This window comes from Hyla sarda, chromosome 7, assembly GCF_029499605.1.
Source record: "Hyla sarda isolate aHylSar1 chromosome 7, aHylSar1.hap1, whole genome shotgun sequence".
NCBI classification, from domain to species: domain Eukaryota; kingdom Metazoa; phylum Chordata; class Amphibia; order Anura; family Hylidae; genus Hyla; species Hyla sarda.
The window spans coordinates 95395053-95422953 of NC_079195.1; the positions used below are offsets into that span (position 1 = coordinate 95395053).

A 27901-nucleotide genomic window follows, 5' to 3' on the forward strand; every position below is an offset into this window, starting at 1 on the left:
AAAAAAGTAACAGCCATGGATTAGTCTACAAGCGTTTGTGTAAGCAAGAATCAGGTACAAAATATACATGTATATATATGGATCATCATCTTATCTATTACTAAAGAAGACAACATTTTAAGGTTTCTGCTGCAGAAAGCTGCCTCCGGAGGCTGAAAAAGCTTAGTCCATCCTCTTTTTTTTATTCACCTTTTGCAATAGAGAAGAACAAAAAGGGAATATCAAAAGTAAAATGATAATATGCTGTTGCTAGTTTGCTATTTTAGTATCCCTTTAAATCAAAGAAATGTATTATTCGAATATAGACGAAAGGAGCACTGGGCACACAGGTTCCGGTCAAGCAGTTTATTTGCAGGTGGAAATGCTCAGCAACAATTGTTTCGCTTCGCGAAACAATTGTTGCTGAGCATTTCCACCTGCAAATAAACTGCTTGACCGGAACCTGTGTGCCCAGTGCTCCTTTCGTCTATATTCGATTTGTGGCAAGCTGTCCTGGTATCTACTGTGAGGACCGGGGGTCAGTGCCGTGAACGTCCGGAGGTTTTGCTGTGAGTTCTTGGGGGATGAAGTGTTGAGCAGTGCCGGCTGCTCTTTCTTATTGGAGTAAAGAAATGTATTATGTTGATCCAATGCAGAAAAGTCAGGGAACGTGTCTAGAACTTGGACCCAAACAAGTGAATTTGTCAGGACTTTTGGAAAGAGCCATAAAAATGGCTAGGTACTCTCAGCATTGCTAGGCCTGGGTTAGAGAACACTACTATAAACAGATGTAGACACCTTGTACAGATGGAAAGTTGTGTTGGTGGCCTTATACTTTTTTTTTTTTTTTTTTTTTTGCAAAAGACCAAAAAAAATGGACTGTACGAGAGCAGCTACTAAATATCTAGTAACCTGCACATTAACTATGAAGCACTCCACTATACTCAACATATACTCCCTTTCAGGAGTTCTACAAATCGTTCATACAGACAAACAATGTCACACAGTAAACATAAGGACACACACCCTTTGATACATTACAGTTGATATCAGCAGCTCACATGACGAGAGAGAGAGAGATACCATTTCTCTCTACAAGGCTCTTTACTTAATAGAGAATAGTAAGAATATTAAAGAGTGGAGGCTGGAGATGATATAATCTGGTCACCGATAAGGTCCATGCTTTACCCCTTTCATCCACTAGATGTCCCTTTCTAGTTATATCAGCTTGGATAGTACGAAGTGACGCAGACATCAGTCCAAACTAACGTGCATTAATACCCCCTGGTTTGTTGCACTTTTGGATTTCTTCATCTTGTCAATAGCTCGCATTAAATCTTGCTGCTGAATCTGTCGGATCTCCTCAGAAGGGCTAAAAGGTAAGATTTAAAACTATTTGTAACTTCATCACAGAAGAAAGATTAGGCATTTATACAGTCATGGTCGTAAATGTTGGCACCCCTGAAATTTTTCAAGAAAATGAAGTATTTATCACAGAAAAGGATTGCAGTAACACATGTTTTGCTATACACATGTTTATTCCCTCTGTGTGTATTGGAACCAAACCAAAAAAAAGGAGGAAAAAAAAAAAAAAAGGAAATTGGACATAATGTCACACCAAACTCCAAAAATGGTCTGGACAAAATTATTGGCACCCTTTCAAAATTGTGGAAAAATAATATTGTTTCAAGCATGTGATGCTCCTTTAAACTCCCCTGGGGCAAGTAACAGGTGTGGGCAATATAAAAATCACACCTGAAAGCAGATAAAAAGGAGAGAAGTTCACTTATTCTTTGCATTGTGTATCTGTGTGTGCCACACTAAGCCTGGACAACAGAAAGAGGAGAAGAGAACTGTCTAAAGACTTAAGAACCAAAATTGTGGAAAAATATCAACAATCTCAGGGTTACAAGTCCAAAATCCTTCTGGGAAAATGTCTTGTGGACAGATGAGACCAAGATAGAGCATTTTGGTTAAGCACATCATTCTACTGTTTACCGAAAATGGAATGAGGCCTACAAAGAAAAGAACACAGTACCTACAGTGAAATATGGTGGAGATTCAATGATGTTTTGGGGTTGTTTTGTTGCCTCTGGCACAGGGTGCCTTGAATGTGTACAAGGCATCATGAAATCTGAGGATTACCAACGGATTTTGGGTCGCACTGTACAGCCCAGTGTCAGAAAGCTGGGTTTCCGGCAGAACAATGACCCAAGACATACGTCAAAAAGCAACCAGAAATGGATGGCAACAAAGTGCTGGAGAGTTCTCAAGTGACCACCAATGAGTCCAGATCAAAATCACATTGAACACCTGTGGAGAGATCTTAAAATTGCTGTTGGGAAAAGGCGCCTTCCAATAAGAGAGACCTGGAGCAGTTTGCAAAGGAAGAGTGTTCCAACATTCCGGCTGAGAGGTGTAAGAAGCTTATTGATGGTTATAGGAAGCCACTGATTTCAGTTATTTTTTCCAAAGGGTGTGTGACCAAATATTAAGTTAAAGGGTGCCAATAATTTTGTCCAGACCATTTTTGGAGTTTGGTGTCACATTATGTCCAATTTGTTTTTTTCCTCCCTTTTTTCGTTTAGTTCCAATAATTTTCTGTGAGAAATACTTCATTTTCTTGAAAAATGTCCGGGGTGCCAACATTTACGGCCATGACTGTATATTGTAGCAACACTATCTAGCCAAGCATGCCGAATAACAAACCTCATAGCCTTACAGTCAATTTGCCATACAAGTCCTACAGAACATTTAGAAAAAGGGAGAACTACAGATACTGCAAAGGAGTGGCAGATAGTAGTGCAATACTGCAGCAACAGATTTGAGATGGGGAATACGTTAGTCTTTAAGTACTGTCATTAAAAACAACTTTTGATAAGTATCTCATACTGATGTCTAGTATATAAAATCAGTGCAGAACAGTATCAAGCAATAATGTTACTTTTATTCTATTGGCCCTAGATAACCGTTTCTAGCTTTACATTTGGGTTACACATTCGTATGAACACCTAAGGATATATACCCTCCTGCCTTAATGGTCTATTCACACGTACAGTATTCTGTGCAGATTTCATGCACAGGATTTTCTGCTGCAGATTTCAATGTAAACTGAATGACTGAACACAGCTTCTGATCCTGCACATCAAATCTGCACAGAATACTGTACGTGTGAATATACCCTAAAAGCGTTACTTGATGTCTAACTCTGTTGTCATCAAAAATTATTTGCATGAGACCAAGCATAACGTTTTGTAATTTTCAGTCACCGCTATAATGTGGCTCTGACAAGCTGGCAGGTTCTATGTTCAATGTAAATCAATAGCACAAACACAGCACGTGGTAAACAGAAGTAGTGCTGGTACAAGCTCCTCTATGTAACACTGTGCTAACCTTTCTTCAGTGTTCGTGATCAGACTGTCCCTGACACACAGCAAAGCTGCATCTCTGCACATTTCCTTCAGGTCACTTCCAGAGAATCCATCTGTACAGTTAGCAATCTGCACCAGATCCACATGTTCGTCCACCTACAACAGAAAAAAAAAAAAAAGACAGATAAGTAACACACAAACAATACCCTTACAACAGTGTTTCCCAACTAGGGTGCCTCCAGCTGTTGCAAAACTACAACTCCCAGCATGCCCGGACAGCCTTCGGCTGTCCGGGCATGCTGGGAGTTGTAGTTTTGCAACAGCTGGAGGCAACATGTTTGGGAAACACTGCCTTACAATATAAGAAGCCAAGTATAACAACATCCCCTACTGTCTTATATTAATTGCAGTATTTTTAGGACTGTGGTATGTTGCTATAGCACATAGCCCAAGGCTGCAATTATATGTGTCTAGGAATTTACTCTGAAGTCTGATGTGCCACTTGACTCTGTTTAATATTTCTGGAGGGTGTTTCATTGGCAAATGAGGTTGGCATCAGGTCCTGTCTGAGCTATTATGCATCAGTGATGACAGGCACAATAGATCTCTAAAGAAGATTTTCTCCAGGGAATGACAGAACTCAAATGGCGCCGAGAGAAGGAATCAGGAAAAAAAAAGGCTTTATTAGGGTGCATTCACACCACGTTTTTGCAATACAGTTCCCGTATCAGGTTTTTGAGGAAAAACGGATTCCTCAAAACCTGACTAAACTGTATCAACAAACAAATTTTAACCCGTATACAGTTAAAAACTGACATCCGGTTGCATCCGTTTTTTAAGAAAAAAATGTATACGTTTTTAACTTTTCACTCCATTTTGAATAAAGTTTTACTTGTTTGATTGAAATTCCAAGAAAAAAAAAAAAACAGTGCAAAGTCAAAAACCGTATGGTGAAAACCGGATGGAACTTACACATACAGTTCTGTATGGTTCCCATTGACTCCCATGTTAATAAAAACGTATACGGTTTAATACAGTTTTTCAACCGGACCTAAAACCGTGGTAGACTACGGTTTTGGGTACAGGAAAAAAATCCTGACAAAACCGTACAGGATGCAAAACGGACACAACCTGATGCATCTTTTGGCATACGGTTTTCAATGGAGAGTCAATGCATACGTTTTCCATTACGGTTCCATACGGTTTTCACATAGAAAACGTATACGGGAACTGTATTGCAAAAACGTGGTGTGAATGCATCCTTACCCAGAATGCAACCCTTTTCCCTGCTAACGGCCGCTTCCTTAGGGATGTCAGGTACAACAGGAGCATGTCATATAAAACAAAGTTAACCACTAACAAACCAGGTAATTAGGAAGTGGCAAACAGAACATACAACAGCAATATAAGACTGGAAAACACCTAATTATATCAGTAAACCTAATCATACGTTTTGTTGATATAATCATGTGCGTTTTTGTACCAGCACCATTTGAGTCCTGCCATTTGCTGGAGAAAAATCTGCTTTGTTATTCTGTTCAAGGACAGAGAGACAACGCCATGGTGCTATACATAGGATTTCCACTTTTGTGCATGGTCTTGCATAACAATCCATGGTAAGCACTGAATCCCACTGAGCATTTATCTAACATTATTTCAGCATGGCGTGCTCTTTATCTTCTTTGTAGTTCACAATAGATCACTGACCGAATGGTCCTTTAACAGTTGGGACCAGGATGCGTTTCCTGGGTAAAACAACCTTATATCCAAGTAAACTGTGGAGTGTGTATGACGGTATAACTTTGCAGATTTGCCATCTAGACTTCATATGGGTCATATGTGTTCCATCTTTCACAAAAACAGGACACAAGAAACCGTTAACAATATGGCAGTGAATGAACGTTAAGAACAATAACCCATATATGTTTTTATTTTTTTAAAGGGTAAAGTTCTTTAATATAAGGAGCTATCTAAGCAGGACAGTCCTTTCCTTCATAACATCCAAGATTTCCCTGTTATAACCACAAATGACCATATGAAATCAAGACTAAAGCAAGAAAGAAATAAGCAGATAGAAAACCTCTGTTACTTACATTCTCATTTCTCAATATGAGGTTCAGTATTGCCTCCCTCTGTCTCATAGACTAGAAAAAAAGGGTAATAAGGTGTTAAAATACAATATTCATAATTATTATGTACAATGTGCATGAATCTTACATAAACTAGCTTGAAGCGATTTTTTTCTATAGATATTTCTAAGACACATACTTCACTAGGGCAGTAAGGACAGCAGTGGACATTCACTTCCCATAGCTTCAATGGGGGAGATTTATAAAAACCTTTGCAGAGAAAAAATTGAACATTGCCTATAGCAACCAGATTGCTTCTTAAATTTTTTTTAAAAGGCCTCTAAAAAGGAAGCAATCTGGTTAGTTGCTATGGGCAATTGGACAACTTTTTCTCTGCAAAGTTTTGATAAATATTCCCCAATATGACAATAAGAAGAAATCCAGACATAAACTCAATATTACTGTAATTACACTTAAAAGTGACTGTTACTGAAAGGGGTTCAGGATTTTTCCCCACTGGAATTCAACACCCATGCATTATGGTGCGCTAATCTTACACTTAAGAGAATAACTAAACATTGCATATTTCTTTTAAATGGATAGTCTATGTTGATTGTATAGTGGTGCTGCTGGGTAATTCACTGAAGTGAATGGAAGCTGAGCTGCAGTTACCCAGTGCCACCGCTATACAATGCATGGTGCAGGGCTTGTGGCATGTTCATTGTATAAGTCGATGTGCCAAAAAGCTGATTGGCAGGGATGGCCAACTGATCAATCATATAGTACCAGAAAACAACCAACTGATCAATAGGGGAGTCAGATTCCTATTAATGTAACTATACTGCCTCAGCAAAGATATATGCTGAAATCACAATATCATAAATCTACCGTTCTGATTTAGGAGTTAGCCTTCAAACGGTGCATCTAATTTTCAGAATGAATTGTTTATTACTTGGTCTAATTCACTCTGAAGTAGGTTATAACGTACTGGCTGGTTGATGTGAAACCTTGTCGGCATTCTTCTCATAATCGCAGTATCCAGGTCCTGAGGACGGTTTGTGGCACCCATCACAATAACCTATGTCAGAATAGAAGAAACAGGATTTATTTGAGTAATGCTTAGAAACCTATCATATTGCTTAGATTTAAAGGGTTACTCTTACTACAGATATTGCTGCATCCAGGTGTGGAATAAATGGAGAACTGGCCATGCACATGTGCAGCTGATTTTCCATTCATTCGCTGCACCACCAGGACAATGACAAGATTAGGAGGACCCCATCCGGTACAGTCCTGTGAGTAGACCATAAATGCCTGTAAAGGGAATAACCCTTCAACTGTACAAATTCCTGGATATTGATTGATAAATATTCTAACATGGGTACTTTTATCTATCATCTCATTTCTGCTTCCATATCCAAGTCATTATTGACTGCATAGTCCATAAGAGTCAATGTGATGTCCAACCTCATGGACGCCCAACTATTTTGAGAATAGAAGGTCTTAGTCCCTGGTTAGCCATGCTAAACAGGAAAGGTAAGGAGTTGTAATTCACATTCCAATTCTACAATCAAGCCTGGTAGCATGGGCATAAATAATTCTGTACATCACCATCTAGTGTAACTACCATGTTTGAAATCCTGGTATAAAGTGGTCTTGTTGATCTGGATTATACAATTAAAGGAAAAATGGACAAATATAAACATAAGTTCTACGTGCATGTCCTGGTTACACACAGAGGAAAATGGGGGGGATTCATCAAAACCTGTGCAGAAGAAAGTTGCTGAGTTGCCCATAGCAACCAATCAGATCACTTCTTATATTTTTGACAAGGCCTCTGCAAAATGAAGGAAACGACCTGATTGGTTGCTATGGGCAACTAGGCAACTTTTCCTCTGCACATGTTTTGATACATCTCTCCTATAATATCTAAGTTGTTTACCTGACAGCTATAGTCAGTATCCAGTCCATCCCAGAGACTCATGAACTGAGCCTTCATCATGGCAGTCGCCTCATGATCAGTACTTGAACGACTCCGAAGGAAAGAATCTTCAATGCAAAAGAGGAGAAGTAAAGTGATCAGACTGCTGTCATTCAGCTAAATTTATATTTAAGAAAATTCCAACAAATGAAACTTTATAAAATACTATGGGGAAGATTCTCAAAGAATTTTGCGCAAAAAAACAACCCAACTATTTCACGCCAAAATTTTGGCACGGAAAGTATCAACCACATTTTCACAGAGCTTTGTGCCGCGGTTTACACTGTTCACGTCAGTTTTGTAAAAGTGGGCGTGTCCACGCATATTTTCTGCTTTACATGATATTTTCAAAGGGGTGAGAGTCCAGATTACATCAAACATTTCACACCAGAAATCACAGAAATGGTTTATTGTTTTTTTTTTTTTTTCTTTGTTTGGGAAAAGGTGCTAAGTAATTATTAACAAAATAAATTATTATTATTGAAAAATGTTTTTAATACATATATATATATATATATATATATATATATATATATATATATATATATATATATATATATAAAAACAAAAGATATTGCAGCACGACTCAAAAAAAATATATAGTGGGTGCCAAGCAAACCGGGCCCGATCAAGGCCAACAGATACTAGAACAAAGCAAAAGGTGCAGCACTCCAATTCCGGTAGAAAAAGATTTGTGTATTTATTCACCACATCTCAAAAATACAGCAACGTTTCAGCTCAACAATAGAGCCTTTCTCAAGCTTAGTGACAACTGCTAGGTAGGGGGTTTTTATACCCAATCAAGTGTGTACAATCAACAAATAATTAAAACAATCCAAAGTGTATAATTCATAATCAATACAGTGCAGTGCATTAATAAAGTGCTCATTCAACATATCACAAAGAGTACTATTACAGTACATAAAGTGCTGGATGATTAAAAGCGTATACATAGATAAAAATGCTTGAAACTCTAGACTCATAGTTAATAACATAATTAGTAATATGCGAAACATCTGTAGTAAACATGATTATATATTATAGTCGCATGGAAGAACTCACCCGCTCTGTATGTCTAATGGCGCTGACGGCTTGTGGTGTTCGGCTGTGCGCATGCGCCAACCTTCTGACGCGGCCGGCTCGTACTGACTTGCCGGACGCATGCGTCAGAAACCAAAACAAACGAGTCATGTGCCGAAGCACATGACTTGTATGTCAGCTGACCCGTTGCCACGGTTACCTCCGACGCAACAAGCTGTCGCAGGTGTCCGAAACGGGAGATTTATAATGGGTACATAGAATAACATGTGGTGGATGTGACATTACTGGTATGAGGCATCACTAGTGCGTAATATTAACAAGTTAGTACTAGAATATAACTAATACTAAATGGTGCATGGTATAACACCTGTGCAAAAGTACTCAAAATTTGAATACATAAACATTCTATAAACATACATTATAGTGTTATTCTGTGTGATTATATAAGGATTCAATTGAATCTAGAGTGTGTTCCACCCATACAAAGGGTCATAGAGGAAGAGGACACCAGGGGATGGTCAGGGATTCTCTGGGTCAAAACTAATAAAAAAATAAAAAATAAAAAAGTAATAAATAAAGAATATATATATTTTTTTTTTTTTCATATTTCTTTATTACATTTCTTTACTTTTTTATTTACTATACCTCGGTGGTCTACCCTAGAACAGGTTGGCATGCATGAGGGATGGTGTGTTATATGTGTCCTAGCAGGTGCTGCTGGAATAGCGGGCACACTCCCGTTTTGGCTGTAGGTGGAGTTTCTCTGGAGGTAGGGGACTTTTGTTCCCTCTGTACCGGAGAGACTTCTGGTGGTGTTGGTGGGGCTTCTTATTAGGTGGCTCAACCAGTACCCTACAAACCAGGGAGTTAAGTGACACACACACCAGTCCCTTTGCCTTCAGTTGGAGATCATGTGACCACAATATGTATCCTATTTAATTATTTGTTTCTTTATTTAATTTTGTTCAATTTTCCTTTTAAAAAAACTTTTTTACTTGATGATGGTGTTTAATTTTATTTATATTTATTTGTTTATTTTTTCTTTTCATACATTTATTACATCTTCTTTATTTATTACTTTTTTATTTTTTATTTTTTTATTAGTTTTGACCCAGAGAATCCCTGACCATCCCCTGGTGTCCTCTTCCTCTATGACCCTTTGTATGGGTGGAACACACTCTAGATTCAATTGAATCCTTATATAATCACACAGAATAACACTATAATGTATGTTTATAGAATGTTTATGTATTCAAATTTTGAGTACTTTTGCACAGGTGTTATACCATGCACCATTTAGTATTAGTTATATTCTAGTACTAACTTGTTAATATTACGCACTAGTGATGCCTCATACCAGTAATGTCACATCCACCACATGTTATTCTATGTACCCATTATAAATCTCCCGTTTCGGACACCTGCGACAGCTTGTTGCGTCGGAGGTAACCGTGGCAACGGGTCAGCTGACATACAAGTCATGTGCTTCGGCACATGACTCGTTTGTTTTGGTTTCTGACGCATGCGTCCGGCAAGTCAGTACGAGCCGGCCGCGTCAGAAGGTTGGCGCATGCGCACAGCCGAACACCACAAGCCGTCAGCGCCATTAGACATACAGAGCGGGTGAGTTCTTCCATGCGACTATAATATATAATCATGTTTACTACAGATGTTTCGCATATTACTAATTATGTTATTAACTATGAGTCTAGAGTTTCAAGCATTTTTATCTATGTATACGCTTTTAATCATCCAGCACTTTATGTACTGTAATAGTACTCTTTGTGATATGTTGAATGAGCACTTTATTAATGCACTGCACTATATTGATTATGAATTATACACTTTGGATTGTTTTAATTATTTGTTGATTGTACACACTTGATTGGGTATAAAAAACCCCTACCTAGCAGTTGTCACTAAGCTTGAGAAAGGCTCTATTGTTGAGCTGAAACGTTGCTGTATTTTTGAGATGTGGTGAATAAATACACAAATCTTTTTCTACCGGAATTGGAGTGCTGCACCTTTTGCTTTGTTCATATATATATATATATATATATATATATATATATATATATATATATTCTCTTTTTTCTTGGTACCTGCACTCACATTTAAGCTCAGAAAGGGCTCAGAAATGTTTTATTTATACAGTTATCGGTTGTCTGGGCACTGGTAACCATGGAATATTTCCTGAGATTTTTCCGCCAGAATTTTCTGCAATGTAAACTTTGGCGCAAAAATCGGCAATTTTGGCGACAAAAAATCCAATATGGCTGCAACAAAAAATATTTTTTGCTGCGAATAGAAAAAAGTGGCACGAAAATGAATTTTCACATATTTTGATAGCAGCACAAAAGACCTTTGAAAATGTGAGTAGAAAAAAAAAAAAGTGTGAATAATATCGTTGGAACAGAAATTACAGTAGTTTTTGAGAATCTCCCCCTTTGTGTTTCAATCTTTTATTTAAAGATATCTGGTGTCTTCTAGAGAATGAAATCTTACTTAACTATAGGCTGAAAACCTGACATGATCATGCCAAAGTGACTACAAGAGACAGCTCAGATGCACCAGACCAGGCGTGCGTCTGCATTATATCGGGTTTTCAGCCCCTTAATCAATGGGACTATTATGTCTGACACTTATAAGCACTGATTCCAGATGGCGCAGATCCGCTGAGGAAATATCTCGCTGAATTTACTCAGTGTGCATGGGCCCTAATCAAACATTCACCTCAGATTAGAATACCCTCCTAAACACTGTATAAATGCAAAGATGCATAGCTTTCTTCTGTAGACCTGTTTACTTTTGGTGAATAACGTGTTCAGCAAACACCTATGTAACTAGACTGGACAATAGAATACAATGATACAAAAGAGACAATGTTACACTAAAATGTACACAGCACGCTTAAAAGCTCCTAAATAGAAAGAATAATATATTTAACTTTCATTAGTCAAACTATGGAAATATCAAAAGAAAAACAATTAAAAACAATTAAGTCTCGATATTGGGGAAACAATGTACAGTGACCCCCCCGACCTACGATGGCCCCGACATATGATCATTTCAACATACGATGGCCTCTCAGAGGCAATCGTATGTTGAAGGCAGCATCAACATACGATGCTTTTGTATGTCGGGACCATCGCATAAACGGCTATCCGGCAGCCCAGACTGCTTAAGCTGCCACCGGATAGCAGTTTACAGTGCCCCATGTGCTCCGCCGACGATCACTTACCGCTCCTCGGGGCTCCGGCGCGTCCTCTTCGGGATCCTCTCCATCGTCGTCATCACGTCGCTGTGCACGCCATCCCGTCATCCAATAGGAGCAGCGTGGGTAGCGACGTGATGGCGGCGACAGAGAGCGAGGATGCTGGGGAAGCAGAGGCCTTGCCGGAGCGTTGGGGACACCCCGGGGATGCAGCGATAGCGAGCGACATCAAGGGTAGCGGTGACGGTCCGGAGCGGCGGGGACATGTGAGTACAACCTCCAATAACAGTGGTCTTCAACCTGCGGACCTCCAGATGTTGCAAAACTACAACTCCCAGCATGCCCGGACAGCCAACGGCATGCTGGGTGTTGTCGTTTTGCAACATCTGGAGGTCCGCAGGTTGAAGACCACTGTCCTATACTTTACATTGCACGGATCCCTCAACATACGATGGTTTCAACAAACGATGGTCCATTTGGAACGGATAACCATCGTATGTTGAGGGACCACTGTATGTAGAAAAGATGAAGGGACGAAAGACAACAATGCATAATGTGGTCCACATACATGTACAGCAACCAGAAATATAGCAACCAATATGTGTTCCTGGCGACCATAATGATCCTCAGTAAAGATGACCCCCTCCGCTGACCTACTAGACCGATCTACAGCCTATAATAAGTATACAGGAAAAATCACATGTGAAATAACATTGTGAGGACTAAAGGAACAGCGAAGACAGGGGAATGTGAAGCCTGAAGACATTTGCCCCCACCAAAGCCCCTTGACTTCTATTGCCTATACAGCAACTTCCTCAGGGGAATAGAATACAACACTTGACAACAGAAAACACTGTAGAAAACTTTTACTTTTGTGCCGGTGATCCTGATTTAGCTCATGGAGCATTGTCTAAAACAGTTATAACTGTATCCACCACTTATCTGAGACAGGGCTACGTCTGCAGGGATTTGCTCACTTTTACTGACAGCAAACTAATCTCTCTTAGTGACAGTAAACAGTTACATGCATTTGTCTTACCTATTTCATCAATGAAAATGATGGACGGCTGTAGTTTTACAGCCAGAGAGAACACAGCGGCGGCGAGTTTCTGGGACTCTCCGTACCATTTGTCGGTCAGAGTAGACGGCTGCAGATTGATGAAGCGACATCCGGCTTCTTTAGCTGTTGCTTTAGCAATCATAGTCTTGCCACATCCTGGTGGTCCATAAAGCAGCACACCTTATATAATGGAAGAATACCATGTTACTCAATGAGATTTCAGTAAGTGGTTTACCATGGACTATATATGGGCACTGAAGGCATTCTAAATGTTAGGGATCGGCAGATAGCGATTTTTTAGGCCCGATACCGATAATCTGTCAACTTTCAGGCCGATAGCCGATAACTTATACCGATAATCCGATACCCCCCGGGAGGGCAGAAGCCGCTGCAGATCAATGATTTAAAGTGGGCGCTTTAAATCAATGAACTGCAGTGGCTTTTGCCTGGCCAGAGATCGACGCCGCCACCCGCTTCTCTCCCCATGCCTGTCCTGAGTCTAACCACCACAGTTGCCCCATTGCCTCCCCCCCATCCTCTGCCCACATACTACCGCCGCCCCATCGCCTTCCCCCATCCCGGGTGTAATAATTACCTGTTCCTGGGGTCCGCGATTCTTCTGGCTCAGTCGGCGTCCTGAGCTGTTGCTGTGCGCACTGACGGTGACGTCGCGTTGGGGACGTCACTCGTCATTGCGCAGCGCACTGCAACAGCGCAGGAGCCAGAAGGATTGCGGACCACCCCGGAAAAAGGTAATTATAACACCGGGGATAGGGGGAGGCGATGGGGCGGTGGCGGTATGTGAAAAGAGGATGGGGGGCGGCAGTATGTGGGCAGAGGATGGGGGGAGGCAATGGGGCAGCGGCGACGAAGGTTGTCTCTGGCCAGGGCATTATCTGCATATCGGCAAGGTAATTGCCGATACCGATAATGTCCAAAATCGTGATTATCGGCCAAACCGATAATAGGTCGATCACTACTAAATGTAACTAAAATGTAAAATAAATAGCAAATAAAAAACCACAATTGGCCATACATCCTCTTATCCCTATACCTGACATAAGATATATTTTTTTATTTCTTTGAGATGAAGTTAGAACTTTTTTTTTTATGTTAGAGTTAGTTCTGCATTAACAATAAGCAGTTTGTCCTGCCAGCATTTGTTTTGCTCCACAGGATATCGGTCTATTTTCTCTTTGGCAGAGAATAAGATAAATTTGTTCTGAGCCTTACTTCTGGGTAAATTATTCCAAGAATCGAAACTTCTCAGTATTGAGCAGCCCCTGCTTAAAGAGGAAATGGCTTTATCTTGTTCAAGAAAAGTAAATGCTTTCATATGGAAGATGATTTATTTATTTTATATTTTTTTGGGCTTAAAGAGCTCATTTGTTTAAAGTTTCCCTCTTCCGCAGTCAGCAGGGATTTGTGCTGCGGTTTTGTACTAGACAACATCTAGATGCATTTCACTGTCAGCAAATGCTTTTTCATACTTCATAAATGCACGTCTTACTTAGGAGTAGGGCTGGGCGGTATGACCAAATATGTGTATCACTGTATTTTTTTGTATGGTTCCACGGTATATAGCGGTATTTTCACCCCCCCCCAAATCATGTGACCCGTGCGAAGTGTTCCGCGACACCCCCCCCCCCAAATCATGTTACCCGACAGCACTGTTCTCTGTTCTGCTCCCCCCAATTAATGATCAGCCCAGCGGGTTACTACTCACAGATGTCACCTTCAAGCACTGCCCTCCTCCTCTTTGTTGTGGCCGCTGGCGCTGGAACTCACTGTACGCCAGTGGTCTCCAACCTGCAGACCTCCAGATGTTGCAAAACTACAACTTCCAGCATGCCCGGACAGCCAACGGCTGTCCGGGCATGCTGGGAGTTGTAGTTTTGCAACAGCTGGAGGTCCGCAGGTTGGAGACCACTGCTGTACGCTGTATCCCTATGCCCGGGCTGCAAAAGATACAGAAAATAAACTTTAAACTCAACCTACATTGGCCACACGCTGGGGACTGGAACGCCGGACAGCCGTCAGCCTATCACCGGCTGGTGCGATGTCTCGCCCCGGCCAGTGATAGGCTGAGCCCACTGCCATGTAAGAAGCCAGCAGCGTACAGCAGTGGTCTCCAACCTGCGGACCTCCAGCTGTTGCAAAACTACAACTCGCAGCATGCTGGGAGTTGTAGTTTTGCCACATCTGGAGGTCTGCAGGTTGGAGACCACTGGCGTACAGTGAGTTCCAACGCCAGCGGCCCCCAACAAAGAGGAGGAGGGCAGTGCTTGAAGGTGACATCTGTGAGTAGTACCCCGCTGGGCTGATCATTAATTGGAGGGGGGGCAGAACAGGTCACATAGGATTAGTTCCCCGATGTGGGGACAGCGCTGCGCTGGGCTGATAATACATTCCCGAGGGTGAGGGGCCCAACCGATATTGCGGTATGGGGGAAAATTCATATCGTGCAGCCCAAACAATTCGGTATTCGGTATGAACCGGTATACCGCCCAGCCCTACTTAGGAGTTCTTAACATTTTTATATAAACAAAGTTTAATCCATGTTGTGTAAAGAATAAAGTCTGTATGAGCTTTCAGATGGAATTGGAATATTCAATTTATTGCAAAAGCTGAACCTGTGCTACAAAAACACGTCTGCCTTTAGCCCTGGATTAGGGGTCTGACCCATCTTCCCTACATTCATCAATTAGATGTAGATATGGACTGTGTGGACTGCACCTTTCCCTAATACTCGACTGTACAACATTTGGAAACAATAATCGCCATCAAGGCATTTCTGTAGATAACTGTGAGCTTCTTGAACCTGTCTACTGGTAGTTTCTTCCACTGCAATTCTCACAAGCTCTTGAACGTTGTTGCCCATAATAACCAATTGTTTCTATTCTTTTTAAGGTTTCTGAGAAATAAAAGAAGCAATCTGATTAGTTACTTTGAGCAACTGCATCACTCTTCCTCTACACAGGTTTTGATGACTATCCCCCATTGTTTTTATTTAACCCCTTTCCAACCCATGACATACATGTACATCATGGGTTGGGTGATCAGACATGACCCGGGCCTGTATCATAACCGGGAGATGCTTGCTGCTGTCAGCAGAAGATATCTGACGGTAATGACGAACACTGGAGATTGCTCTGATGTCTGTCATTTAACTGGTTAAATACCATGATCTATACAGATCACAACATTTAAATATTCAGTGCCATTCTACTTAAATTCTTATGGGAGGGTAAGACACGGGACTTGGGGGTGGGCGTTCTGTATCGGTGGGTGGGGGGGGATGAGGTTTATAGTTCTGTTTGTCATCTTTTTGTAAAATGCTAAATGTTCAATAAAAAATTTCTGATTAAAAAAAAAACTAAAAAAAACATTCAGTGCCTGGTGTCTAGTGGTCCCAACGCCCCTGCCCCTGTTGCTAGGGAAGCCTTACCTCAGCTCCTTAGGCTTCCCTGGCTCGGTGATTGCTGAAGGCAGCCTTTGGCGCAGATAGCATAGATCAATGTAATACAATAGCATTGTTTATGACTTATGATAGGCCCCTAATGGGGGCAATAAATGTGTAAAAAGAATAAAAAAAAATTTTTCTTTTAAATAAAAAAAAGAATTCAAAATTAACATATTTGGTATCGCTGCATGCATAATTGTCCAAACTATTAAATAAATTATGTTACTGATCCTGCACAGTGAACGGCATAAGCGCAAAAAAATTCCAAATGGCAAAATTGCACATTTTTGGTCACATCACATTTCAGAAAAAAACTTTATAAAAAGTGAAAAGTCACATATATGCAAAAGTGGTACAGTTAAAAACTACAGCTCATGGTGCAAAAAATAAATAAATAAATAAACCCAAAAACTGCTCTGGAGGTTGAAAAAGAAAAAAATTATTGGAGGTCAGAACATGGCACTGAACATCTTTTTTTCATTTTCAAGTTGTCTATTTTTATTTTTTACCATAAAAGAAAAAAAATATGATATATATATCCAAGTTTGGTATCAATGGAATCTTACTGACCCTCAGAATAAAGTCAGATTTACCGTACTGGAAATTCAGAAAACATTTTTTATTTTGTTTTGCGTAGATTAAAAATAAAAAAATAAAAAGATGTAAAAACAGTTGGCATCAGAGACAACTCCAATCGTGAGCATTTCTGAGGGAGGTTTAAAGTTTGTAAACATAAAATTACAGCAGTAAAAAAAAATCGGTACCTTTAGGAGGCTGAAGAAGTCTTGAGTTTTCAAATAAATGTTTTTTCCTTATTGGGAGGATTACGGTGTCTTTTAGGTCTGTTATGACATCATCTAGGCCAGCAATGTCACTCCATGTCACCTGATGCGATAAATTATTATACCATTACTAGTAGTACAAGTGAAGACCTTAAATAAATGTATCATTTGCAACTTTTCCATCACAATTTTCTAGCTTGCTCATTCTTCAATTGTCAAAATGTAGGATATTAGCGTGTGATGAATTTATGTATATTCCCAACACACTTTTTTGCCTTGTGAATATAATGAATGGGTTAAAAACTTGCTTTTAGTTTCAAACATATCAAATTTTATTGAAAAACAATAGCAAACACAGGCAGTACAAAGCAATATAGTTCCTCTGTCTGGAGACACTGGCAACTAGTGAAACAATAACAGCCAGAAAATGCCAGGGATGCCAAACTTTAAAGAAGAGGTCCATGGTACCAACACAGATGGCCGACAGCTTTTCAGCTAACATCATTTTATTTACTCTGGCGACAACAGTGGGGAAAGGCAGGTGTGGTGACCAGCACTTGAAGGCAATGTGTATTCTCGCAACCCAAAATAAGTTGTGTCAATTTAAACGGAGCATAGCACATTGTAGAGGGCCTGTCACCTAAGAGACCAACTGCTGGACGCAATGGGCACCAAGTGCCAAAGAATCACTATTTCTTTTTTTAAACATGCTCTAGGGATGGCCCAGTCTGCAAATGCTATTGTTACCATTAAAATACTGAAGCCCTCAGTTGTAGTCAATTGGGCCTAGTGTCAGTTTGGATTCAATATCAGATCCATTGCAGCCTCAAGGCTTTTGTTATAAATGGAAACCATGATTCACGATTAAATATAAAATGGCAAGTCACAACCCTCTCACTCACGTAACCTTTACCATTTTATTGATCCCATAGCTCCAGCAGGCTGTGAATCAGTCCAGAAGATACGTTTCTCAGAGACGATATGACTCACAGCCTAAAGTTGTGTGGGAGTACAAAAGTGCGCTAATTCGCTTTAGCTAGGAAAGTGCTGAAATCTTCGAAATGTCAGACAGAAATTTTGATCAAGGATCAGAACACTGCAGGGGTGTCTTAACATGTCCCTGCACTTTCTATGATAAAACTTTTTGCCGCAACTTCCACATGCAGGACAACTGCATCAATAGCAGATTACCCATACACATCAGGGCAGCTTAGTGACCAAGATGATGACTGGCTATCACAAGACATACCAGCCTATTTTGGGATATGTGAAGAATGGAAATACAGGGATTTCCAATGTTGTCATATCATAAAAATCGCAATATATTGGACACATATACCCATTCAACCCTTCTAGTCAATAGGGCAAATAAGTCAAATGATTAACCATTGTACGAATTTTAAAAGCACCAGGCCGGCATAGAACTCTGGCGTTGAAGAGAATTCTGGCATGTTGTACTAATGGCTTATCTACACTACACATGGTATGTAGGGTCATTAATCCTTTGGCATAGACCATTTTACTTCAAGGAACTGAGCTGCAGAACCAGACACATCTGCAGGGTTGTTGCTGTATCAGGAACCCCAGCAAGTGCTCAATCTGCTTATCAGTATGGGCCGAGGAGTAGGACCCCCACCCATGACACATTGAATTGCATATCTTAAAGGGGTACTCCCACCCTAGACATCTTATCCCCCTATCCAAAGGTTAGGGGATAAGATGTCTGACCACGGGGGTCCCGCCACTGGGGACCCCCGCAATGTTGCATGCCGCACCCACCTGTTTCTTGTCCGGAAGCGCTGGAGGGTCTCGGTCGCAACTATGGGAACGGAAGTCCATGATGTCAGGACTCCGCCCCCGTGTGATGTCACGCCCCGTCCCCTCAATGGGAGGGGGCGTGACAGGATTAGTTAATATCCAAACCTTGTTGTGGCTGATTTCAGATCATTTAATCCCTGCTCATGTACACTACCTGGCCCAGCTACTCCACATCCTAAAACCCAATTTAGGCTGTGTGTTTAAAAGTTTAATGGCAAAAATGGTGCTACATAAGCTACAAAAGAAATTCTTCTCCATGGAATATATAATACTGGTCTAAATCTCACCAGCATACTTAGCGGATCAACCAGATGGGCCGCGATGCTCATTTCATATTCTGTTAGCTTGACATTCTTCACACCAATCTGTCTCATCAACTTCTCAGCCTGAACAAAAATAGAGATAAAAGAAATTATTTTTCCAACAAAACCCTTGCAGGAAGTAATATACAGCATCATATACACAGCAGCAGGAAGATACATTTAGATTATCACAATTGTCACTGTTCTTCCCAATTTTTGCATCTTAAATATTAAAAGGACCTGTTTTAGTAAAAACTGTGGATCCAACTGCAGTGATCTCAGCTGTTGGATAGAATGAAGTCAATCAGATCTAAAAAAAATGCTGAACCATTTCATCTATGAAGCCCCCAGAAAAAGATGGTGGAAAGGATATAAAGAGGAACGGCATTCTTGGGGCATGTTCACACGGTGCAATCTGTGCAAAATGTCTGCACAGGAAACAGTCAGGCACTAGGGCCGCTCAGAAATGCTCTGTCTTACAGATATCAATGCATTACCAAGAGAAATCCAGAAAAAGAATAGACATGCCTATTCTGTTTGTAGACGATGGAATCGGGATTTCCGCGGCAGAAAAATCTGCTGAACAAATTCTACCGTGTAAATAGTGCAGCAGAATCCCACAGAAATAAATGAGACTCTGATGCAGTGGAACATTCCTGCAGAACGCCACACGGACATTCCACTGTGTGAACATACCCTTATACTGTCACTTCATACTAGCAATCTATGGGGGTCAAAGTGGTCAGACCTCCACCAAACTAATATTAATGGTAAAACCAAGCAACACATTTTCAAAGTGTGTACTTAAGCCACCCCTATAAATGTTATCTGAAGAGTGCACTCAAAGATTACCTATCACCTTCCTAGTACCTCCTGAATTAAAAGACAAAAGTATAAAGAAAGAAAGAAAAACACTTTCTCCAATGTATTTAATCAGGAAAGGTAAAGCATTTCCTCTCTAACTTGGTAAAAATATACTGGCTCTTTAATAAAAGTAGCATAGAGGAAAGTAGCATAGAGTTGGTATAAAACAAGAATCACTATCTTGACAGCTCTGACAGGCTTTCTGCTTCTATGCTGTAAGAGTCCATCATTGTGTGTGTGGGGATGCTGCTCTCTTTATTCATATTGGCGGATATTATCTAAGGAGCAATGTAAGATGAAGGAGTTCTGTGTATTAGGGAGCAGCAGGAGGAAAAGGAAAATCTAGAATACCTGCAGCAGTAACAGAAGTAAACTCTCCACTCAGATTAACTCTTTAACAGTTGTTTCCTCTGCTAGCAAATGTCCTTGTCTAGCAGATTAACCCTTTACAAGCAGCGGTGTCCTAGAAAATAAACCCCTGACAAAGTCTGCACCCCCCCCCCCCCCTTAGCAGTAGTGCTGGGCGGTATACCGGTATGAAGCGGATACCATTTTTTTCCCCCACGGTATGGATTTTTGCCCATACCGCTATACCGGTCGGGCCCCTCCCTCACCCTCCGGATGAATTGTAGAGCCCAGTGCGGCGCCCTCACTTGTCCCGGTGTGCTTCTGTGGCCCGATATGTCAGCCAGTGCCCCTGCGAGCACGATCAATCCCCACCGCTAGAGGGATCCATGTGCCCACTAGCGGTGTCAAATGTGCCCCCCGCGATCGCTACCATCACCGCTACGTGCGAGGCTTTTAAATCTGTTCCCGTACCCTGAGAGCTGACAGGGACGGGGAACAGAGCCGCGCTCGGCATTCTTGTGACACCGCTAGTGGGCACAGGGACCCCGCTAGCGGTGATGGTAGCGATTGCGCTCGCGGGGGGCACATTTGACACTGCTAGTGGGCACGGGGGGGAAGACAGACAGAAATACCGTGATACTGCGATAAAAAAAAAAAAAAATACCGTGATATTCATTTTAGGCCATACCACCCAGCACTACTTAGCAGTGCATACATCCCAGGGAAGAAACACCAGATTTTGATCTCTTACCTATAATACTAAGGGAAATCATCAGATTTACTAATCATATGTATTCAAGAAAATACTTATTTAATTTACTGTCATTTATGGTATGTTTCTCAGAACTGTTCTTTAAGACAACATCAGACTGGTATAAGACACAAACCGACAATCTATAGTCACATATCCTACCTGTGCACTATAAAAAGCATTGCTCAAAGACAATGCATATCTGTAATGGTGTATAGCCATAGGATATATAAAACATGACTGGTTGGTGGGAGGCCTTCATTAGGGACCCCACTAACTTGGTGAATAGTGGTCCGTACTTTGCTGCCACTCTGTACCAGGAGCAAATTAGATGGCAGTATTTCTGATGTGCATGTCTGTAGCAGTCTCTAGAGCTCTCTCGGATAATGCAGTCTCTAGTATACAGTTATGTGTTTTATTAATCATGGCTTATAAAACAAAGCATCATGGTCATATGCGTCTCACCTGCTTCTGGGCTTCCATTTTCTGTTTCCTGGTGGGATCTATAGCATCTACCATCCATTTAATGGTAAAATAGGTGACAGCACCAAATATTGTTAACCTAAAGATGAGACCCACAACTTCATTTCTGCTCAATGGGCGAGAAAAGGCTTCCGCGTGCACCATTTTCTAAACCAGGAAAAAAAAAAACACATTACATTAATTAACTTTTTTATTTTTTATTTTACTTTTGATAATTTCACTGTATTAAAATAAGAAAGAAAAAAAGTTAATTTTAGAAAAGTCACAGAAGACTCATGCGGATCTTAATGATATTCTATGCAGTCAGTTGGAGTCCTGATTCCCAGCACCTACACAGAATGATTCACAGCTTTTCCCGTATGCATATATAGCTCAGTGAACTCTCTGTAGCATCCATAAAGGTCCTCACTATAAACAATACTAAAAGAAGGATTGTGAGGTGCCTGAGGAACAATAGCACTGAAGAACTTTAAGGGGTTCCCCCGGAAGAAGAAAAAAGAAAAAAAAAAGTTTTAAAATCTGGTGTCTGAGAATTACCGTATATGGATTTGTAAATTACATCTATTTAAAAAACTTAACTCCTTTAATACTTATCAGCTGTTGCATGTTCCACGGGAAGTTGTGTAGTTCTTTCCAGTCTGACCACAGTGCTCTCTGCTATGACCTCTGTCCATGTCAGGAACTGTCAAGAGCAGGAGAGGTTTGCTATGGGGATTTGTTCCTGCTCTGGACAGTTCCTGACATGGACAGAGGTCATAGCAGAGAGCACTGTGGTCAGATAGAAAAGAATTACACAACTTCCTCTGCAGCACAAAGCTGCTGATAAGTACTGGAAAGATTGAGATTTTTAAATAGAAGCAATTTATAAATCTATATAACTTTTTGACACCAGTTTCCCCTTAAAGTACTGGTACGTCATAGCTTGGGTGAGGGGTATACAGGTTGGGTTCATGTTATAACCGGCAGATGTCCACTGCTATCAGGAGCTTATTCTTAAAAAGTCACCTAAAATGACAGGTACACTTTAAAGGAGTACTCCACGATCTGAAAACTTATCCCCTAAGTGTCAGATCGCGGGGGGTGGGTTTGACCGCTGGGACCCCACGCGATTTCCCGTACGGCGCCCCAGCAGTCCGCACAAAGGGCGTGTGTCGTCCATCGAACAAAGCGCCAACAGACACGTCCCCTCACTGCAGCACTATGGCAGAGCCGGAGACTGACGAATGCCGTGCTCCAGCTCTCCCATAGCGTTGTATTGAGAGAGCATGTCGGCCACTGCTTTGAGCGGTAGTTAACACGCTCCCTTTCTGCAGACTGCCAGGGCCCTGTACAGGGGATTGTCCCCTTAGGATAGGGGGATAATTTTTCAGATCCTGGAGTTCTCCCTTAAAGGGGTACTCCGGTGAAAAACTTTTTCTTTTTTTTATCAACTGTTGCCAGAAAGTTAAACGGATTTGTAAATAACTTCTATAAAAAAAATTATAAATCCTTCTAGTACTTATTAGCTGCTGCATACAACAGAGGACATTCTTTTCTTTTGGGATTTCTTTTCTGTCACGACCACTGTGCTCTCTGCCGACAACTCTGTCCTTTTTAGGAACTGTACAGAGCAGCATATGTTTGCTATGGGGATTTTCTCCTGCTCTGGACAGTTCCTGACATGGACAGAGGTGTCAGCAGAGAGCACTGTGGTCATGACAGAAAAGAAATCCCAAAAGAAAAGAATTTCCTCTGTAGTATACAGCCACTAATAAGTACTGGAAGGATTAAGAATTTTCAATAGAAGTAATTTACAAATCTGTTTAACTTTTTTGGCATCAGTTGATTTAAAAAATATAAGTTTTTCCGCCGGAGTGCCCGTTTAAGGTTGATTAGGGATAAGTCTCTGTGCTTAAAGGGGCACTCCGGTGGAAAACTTAAAAAAATAAAAATAAATAATAAAAAAAAAAGTTTTCCACTGGAGTGCCCCTTTAACCCCTTCATGACCCAGCCCATTTTCACCTTCAGGACCTGGGCATTTTTTGCACATCTGACCACTGTCACTTTAAACATTAATAACTCTGGAATGCTTTTACTTATCATTCTGATTCCGAGATAGTTTTTTCGTGACATATTCTACTTTATGTTATTGGTAAAATTTCACTGATATTTGCATCCTTTCTTGGTAAAAAAATCTAAAAATTTCATGAAAATTTTGCATTTTTCTAACTTTGAAAGTCTCTGTTTGAAAGGAAAATAGATATTCCAAATAAATTACATATTGATTCACATATATAATATGTCTACTTTGTGTTTGCATAAAAAAATTGACAAGTTTTTACTTTTTGAAGACAGCAGAGGGCTTCAAAGATCCGCAGCAATTTTCCAATTTTTCTCAAGATTTTCAAAATCGTACTTTTTCAGGGCCCAGTTCAGGTTGGAAGTGGATTTTAAGGGTCTTCATATTAGAAATACCCCATAAATGACCCCATTATAAACACTACATTCAGTTAGTGTTTTAACCCTTTAGGTGTTTCACAGGAATAGAAGCAAAGTGAAGGAGAAAATTCTAAATCTTCATTTTTTACACTCGCATGTTCTTGTAGACCCAATTTTTAAATTTTTACAAGGGGTAAAAGGAGAGAAATCACCCTAAAATTTGTAACCCAATTTCTCTCGAGTAAGGAAATACCTCATATGCATATGTAAATTGTTCGGCGGGCGCAGTAGAGGGCTCAGAAGGGATGGAGCGACAATGGGATTTTGGAGAGTGAGTTTTTCTGAAAGGGTTTTTGGGGGGCATGTCCCATTTAGGAAGCCCCTATGGTGCCAGAACAGTGGACCCCCCCACATGTTACCCCATTTTGGAAACTACTCCCCTCATGAAATTTAATAAGGGGTGCAGTGAGCATTTACACCCCACTGGCGTTTGACAGATATTTGAAACAGTGGACTGTGCAAATGAAAAATTTTATTTTTCATTTTCACAGACCACTGTTCCAAAAATCTGTCATACGCCAGTGGGGGGTAAATGCTCACTGCACCCCTTATTAAATTCCGTGAGGGGTGTAGTTTCCAAAATGGGGTCACATATGGATATTTATTGTTTTGCGTTTGTCAGAATTGCTGTAACAATCAGCCACCTCTGTGCAAATCACCTCAAATGTACATGGTGCACTCTCCCTTCTGGGCCTTGTTGGGGAGGGGGTGTGTGTAGGGGTATGTGTATATGTAGTGTTTTTTACTTTCTATTTTAGGTTAGTGTTAGTGTAGTGTAGTGTTTTTAGGGTACAGTCACATGGGCAGAGGTTCACAGCAAGTTTGCCGCTGGAAGTTTGAGCTGCAGCGCAAAATTTGCGCCATCTCAAACTTGCAGCACTCACTGTAAACCTCCGCCCATGTGAGTGTACCCTGTACATTCACATTGGGGGGAGGGGGCAAACATCCAGCTGTTGCAAACTCCGAGCATGCCCTTTGCCTGTCCGTGCATGCTGGGAGTTGTAGTTTTGCAACAGCTGGAGGCACACTGGTTTGGAAACACTAAGTTAAGTAATAAACTTTCAAGTGTTTTGCAACCAAACTTAGTGTTTCCAAACCAGTGTGCCTCCAGCTGTTGCAAAACTACAACTCCCAGCATGCATGGTCTGTCAGTGCATGCTGGGAGTTATAGTTTTGCAACAATTGCAACAGCTGGAGGCACTGAGGTAGGAAATGGACAATGTTTCCCAACTAGTGTGCCTCCAGATGTTGCAAAACTACAACTCCCAGCATGCCGACGGATCAGATGTTGCCGAACTACAACTTCCACCATGCTTGGGCAGTCTGGGCATGCTGGGAGTTGTAGTTTTGCAACATCTGGAGGTCCACAGTTTGGAGACCACTGTATAATGGTCTCCAATCTGTGCTCTTCCAGATGTTAGAGAACTACAACTCCCAGCATGCCTGGACAGACTGAGCATGCTGAGATTTGTAGTTTTGCAACATCTGGAAGAGCACAGTTTGGAGAGCATTATACAGTGGTCTCCAAACTGTGGACCTCCAGATGTTGCAAAACTACAACTCCCAGCATGCACAGAAAGCCAAAGGCTGTCTGGGCATGCTGGGAGTCGCAGTTTTGAAACTCCCAGAGGCAGCAGTGAGATCGCTTTACGGCGATCTCACTGCTGCCAATGAAGATGCCGCCCTGCTGCCGGAAACTCACCGCTGGGACGCACCACCGCCGGGACCTCCTAGAGGACGCCGCTCGCCGCCGGGACCGCTCGGGACACCAAATGGCCGGGTAAGTGACGCCGGGGGACGGGTCAGGGACACTTATCAGAGCGTTGTGTGTCCCGATCCCCGTGATCCGGACTCACACACCGCGCTGCTAAGTATTCTCATAGCGAAACGCTGCTATCAGCTAGTCAGATTTGACCAGCTGATAGCAGCGATCGCTGGGGGGGGATGAAATGGTCGCATGGTAAGATGGCTGGCTATCAGTGATAGCCACCATCTTTCCGGGCGCTGCGGGATGCCGCGAGTAGCGGCAAAAATGTTCATGATGTACCTGTATGTCATGGGTCGGGAACACCTTCCCACTCATGACATACAGGTATGTCATAGGTCGGGAAGGGGTTAAGCACAGAGACTTATCCATCATGAACCTTTTTTTTTTTTTTTTTTTAAATCAACTGGTGACAGAAAGTTAAACAGATTTGTAAATTACTTCTATTAAAAAATCTTTATCCTTCCAGTACTTATTAGCTGCTGAATACTACAGAGGAAATTATTTTCTTTTTGGAACACAGAGCTGTCTGCTGACATCATGACCACAGTGCTCTCCGCTGACATCTCTGTCCATTTTAAGAACTGTCCAGAGTAGGAGAAAATCCCCATCGCAAACATATGCTGCTCTGGACAGTTCCTAAAATGGACAGCAGAGAGAACTGTGGTCATGATGTCAGCAGAGAGCACTGTGTTCCAAAATTAAATAATTTCCTCTGTAGTATTCAGCGGCTAATAAGTACTGGTAGGATTAAGATTTTTTTAATAGAAGTAATTTACAAATCTGTTTAACTTTCTGGCACCAGTTTATTTAAAAAAAAAAAAAAGTACCCCTTTAAACCATCAAAATGTTCTATAGAACAGTGTTCACCCCCCGATAGCTCTTCAGCTGTAGCAAAACTACATCTCCCGGCATACCCTGACAGCCAAAGTCTGGCAAAACATGCTTAGAGATGTCTTTTTTGCAACAGCTGTGAAGCTGGAAATCATTATTTTACAGCATCAAACCCCTGGTGGCAAAGTTCAGACCCCTCAATCTTTTCTGGTCTCAATGCGCAACCATGTACACAGACCCCCCCCCCCCCCCCCCCCCTGCTCTCCTGAAAGGTAAGGACTGTATAACAACTGCTGGACAGCCCTGTCCTTCCATCGTTGGCCAGCCACATATGGCGATTGTTATAGAGCCCGGCGCTGGGACGCACCAATGAGCTTATCACATAGGTCAGTAGTCTCCAAACTGGGGACCTCCAGCTGTTGCAAAACTACTACTCCCAGCATGCCCGGACAGCCAACGGCGGTCCGTGCATGCTGGGAGTTATAGTCTTGCTAAAGCTAAAAGGTCCACTGATATAAAGCACAGGCCATAAATGTCTAATAGTGGAATAAAATAAATACCATTATCATACTTAACATAGTACTGCCCATTATAGTGTCACCGTATTATATAAAATAAAAGGTAAAAAGGAGAAAAAAAATAATGGGAACAATTTCTTTTCATAAAGATAAGAGATTAAATATAACCCTCCCTGATCCCCAGGCTCAGTCATGACATCTAATACATATATAGACCCTGTGCACACTGCTGCGGTAACTGTGACAGTGTGTCCAGCATGTGACCTTCCCCAGAACACTGCCCTCTCTGCCCGGTCCCCAGCCCTGAGCACAGCCCGTCTGCCCTGTACTGGGGGGGTGGGGTGTCATAGTAACAAACATGGCCGGAGAGCAGGGCCCCCGTCAGCCGTGACCCCGGGCACACACACATTACTCACCGGCTGGATGACACTACCGATGCAGGAAGTGAAAAACCAAAAGCAGAGGCTTCACATTGCAAGGTGCATTCGTGACACCTTCCGGCGGAAACGATGTAACTGAAGGACAGTTCCGCCGCATAATCCCCGGGGCTAAAACTAAAGTTCTATGATACTCGTAGGGCTGATGTAATAGAGATGAAACCAGATCTACAGAGATCTGCAGCGGTGGTGAACAGGAACCAGTCACGTGTCTTTTATTTTGTACTTTAGGAAAATGAAAGCTGAATTTTGATTGATAGATACGTACGGTACATGTTATAGGGACACCCGAGGCTGGTACATTATTATGGGGGGCATCTATGGCTGGTATAATGTTATGGGG

General features: G+C 41.5%; 1 protein-coding gene across 1 annotated transcript; it reads right to left on the reverse strand.

Moving 5' to 3' along the window:
- Window positions 1-414: 414 nt before the first annotated feature.
- Window positions 415-27685, reverse strand: ATAD1 (ATPase family AAA domain containing 1). The gene is made up of 10 exons (XM_056530056.1): window positions 27538-27685; window positions 21509-21673; window positions 19066-19164; window positions 16943-17063; window positions 12695-12895; window positions 7362-7468; window positions 6408-6497; window positions 5444-5494; window positions 3373-3506; window positions 415-1351 (listed from the first exon to the last, which is right to left on the reverse strand). The coding sequence occupies exons 2-10, from the start codon at window positions 21668-21670 to the stop codon at window positions 1234-1236; spliced, it is 1083 nt and encodes a 360-aa protein (XP_056386031.1). The 5' UTR covers window positions 21671-21673; window positions 27538-27685; the 3' UTR covers window positions 415-1233.
- Between the last annotated feature and the right edge of the window lie 216 nt (window positions 27686-27901).

Coding starts and splice junctions, on each gene's coding strand:
- ATAD1 (XM_056530056.1), bottom strand. CDS start 21,670: ATGGTGCACGCGGAAGCCTTTTCTCGCCCATTGAGCAGAAATGAAGTT. Junction 19,165..21,508: donor AAATGGAAGCCCAGAAGCAG/GTGAGACGCATA, acceptor ATTTTTGTTCAG/GCTGAGAAGTTGATGAGACA. Junction 3,507..5,443: donor TCATATTGAGAAATGAGAAT/GTAAGTAACAGA, acceptor TTTCTGTTGTAG/GTGGACGAACATGTGGATCT.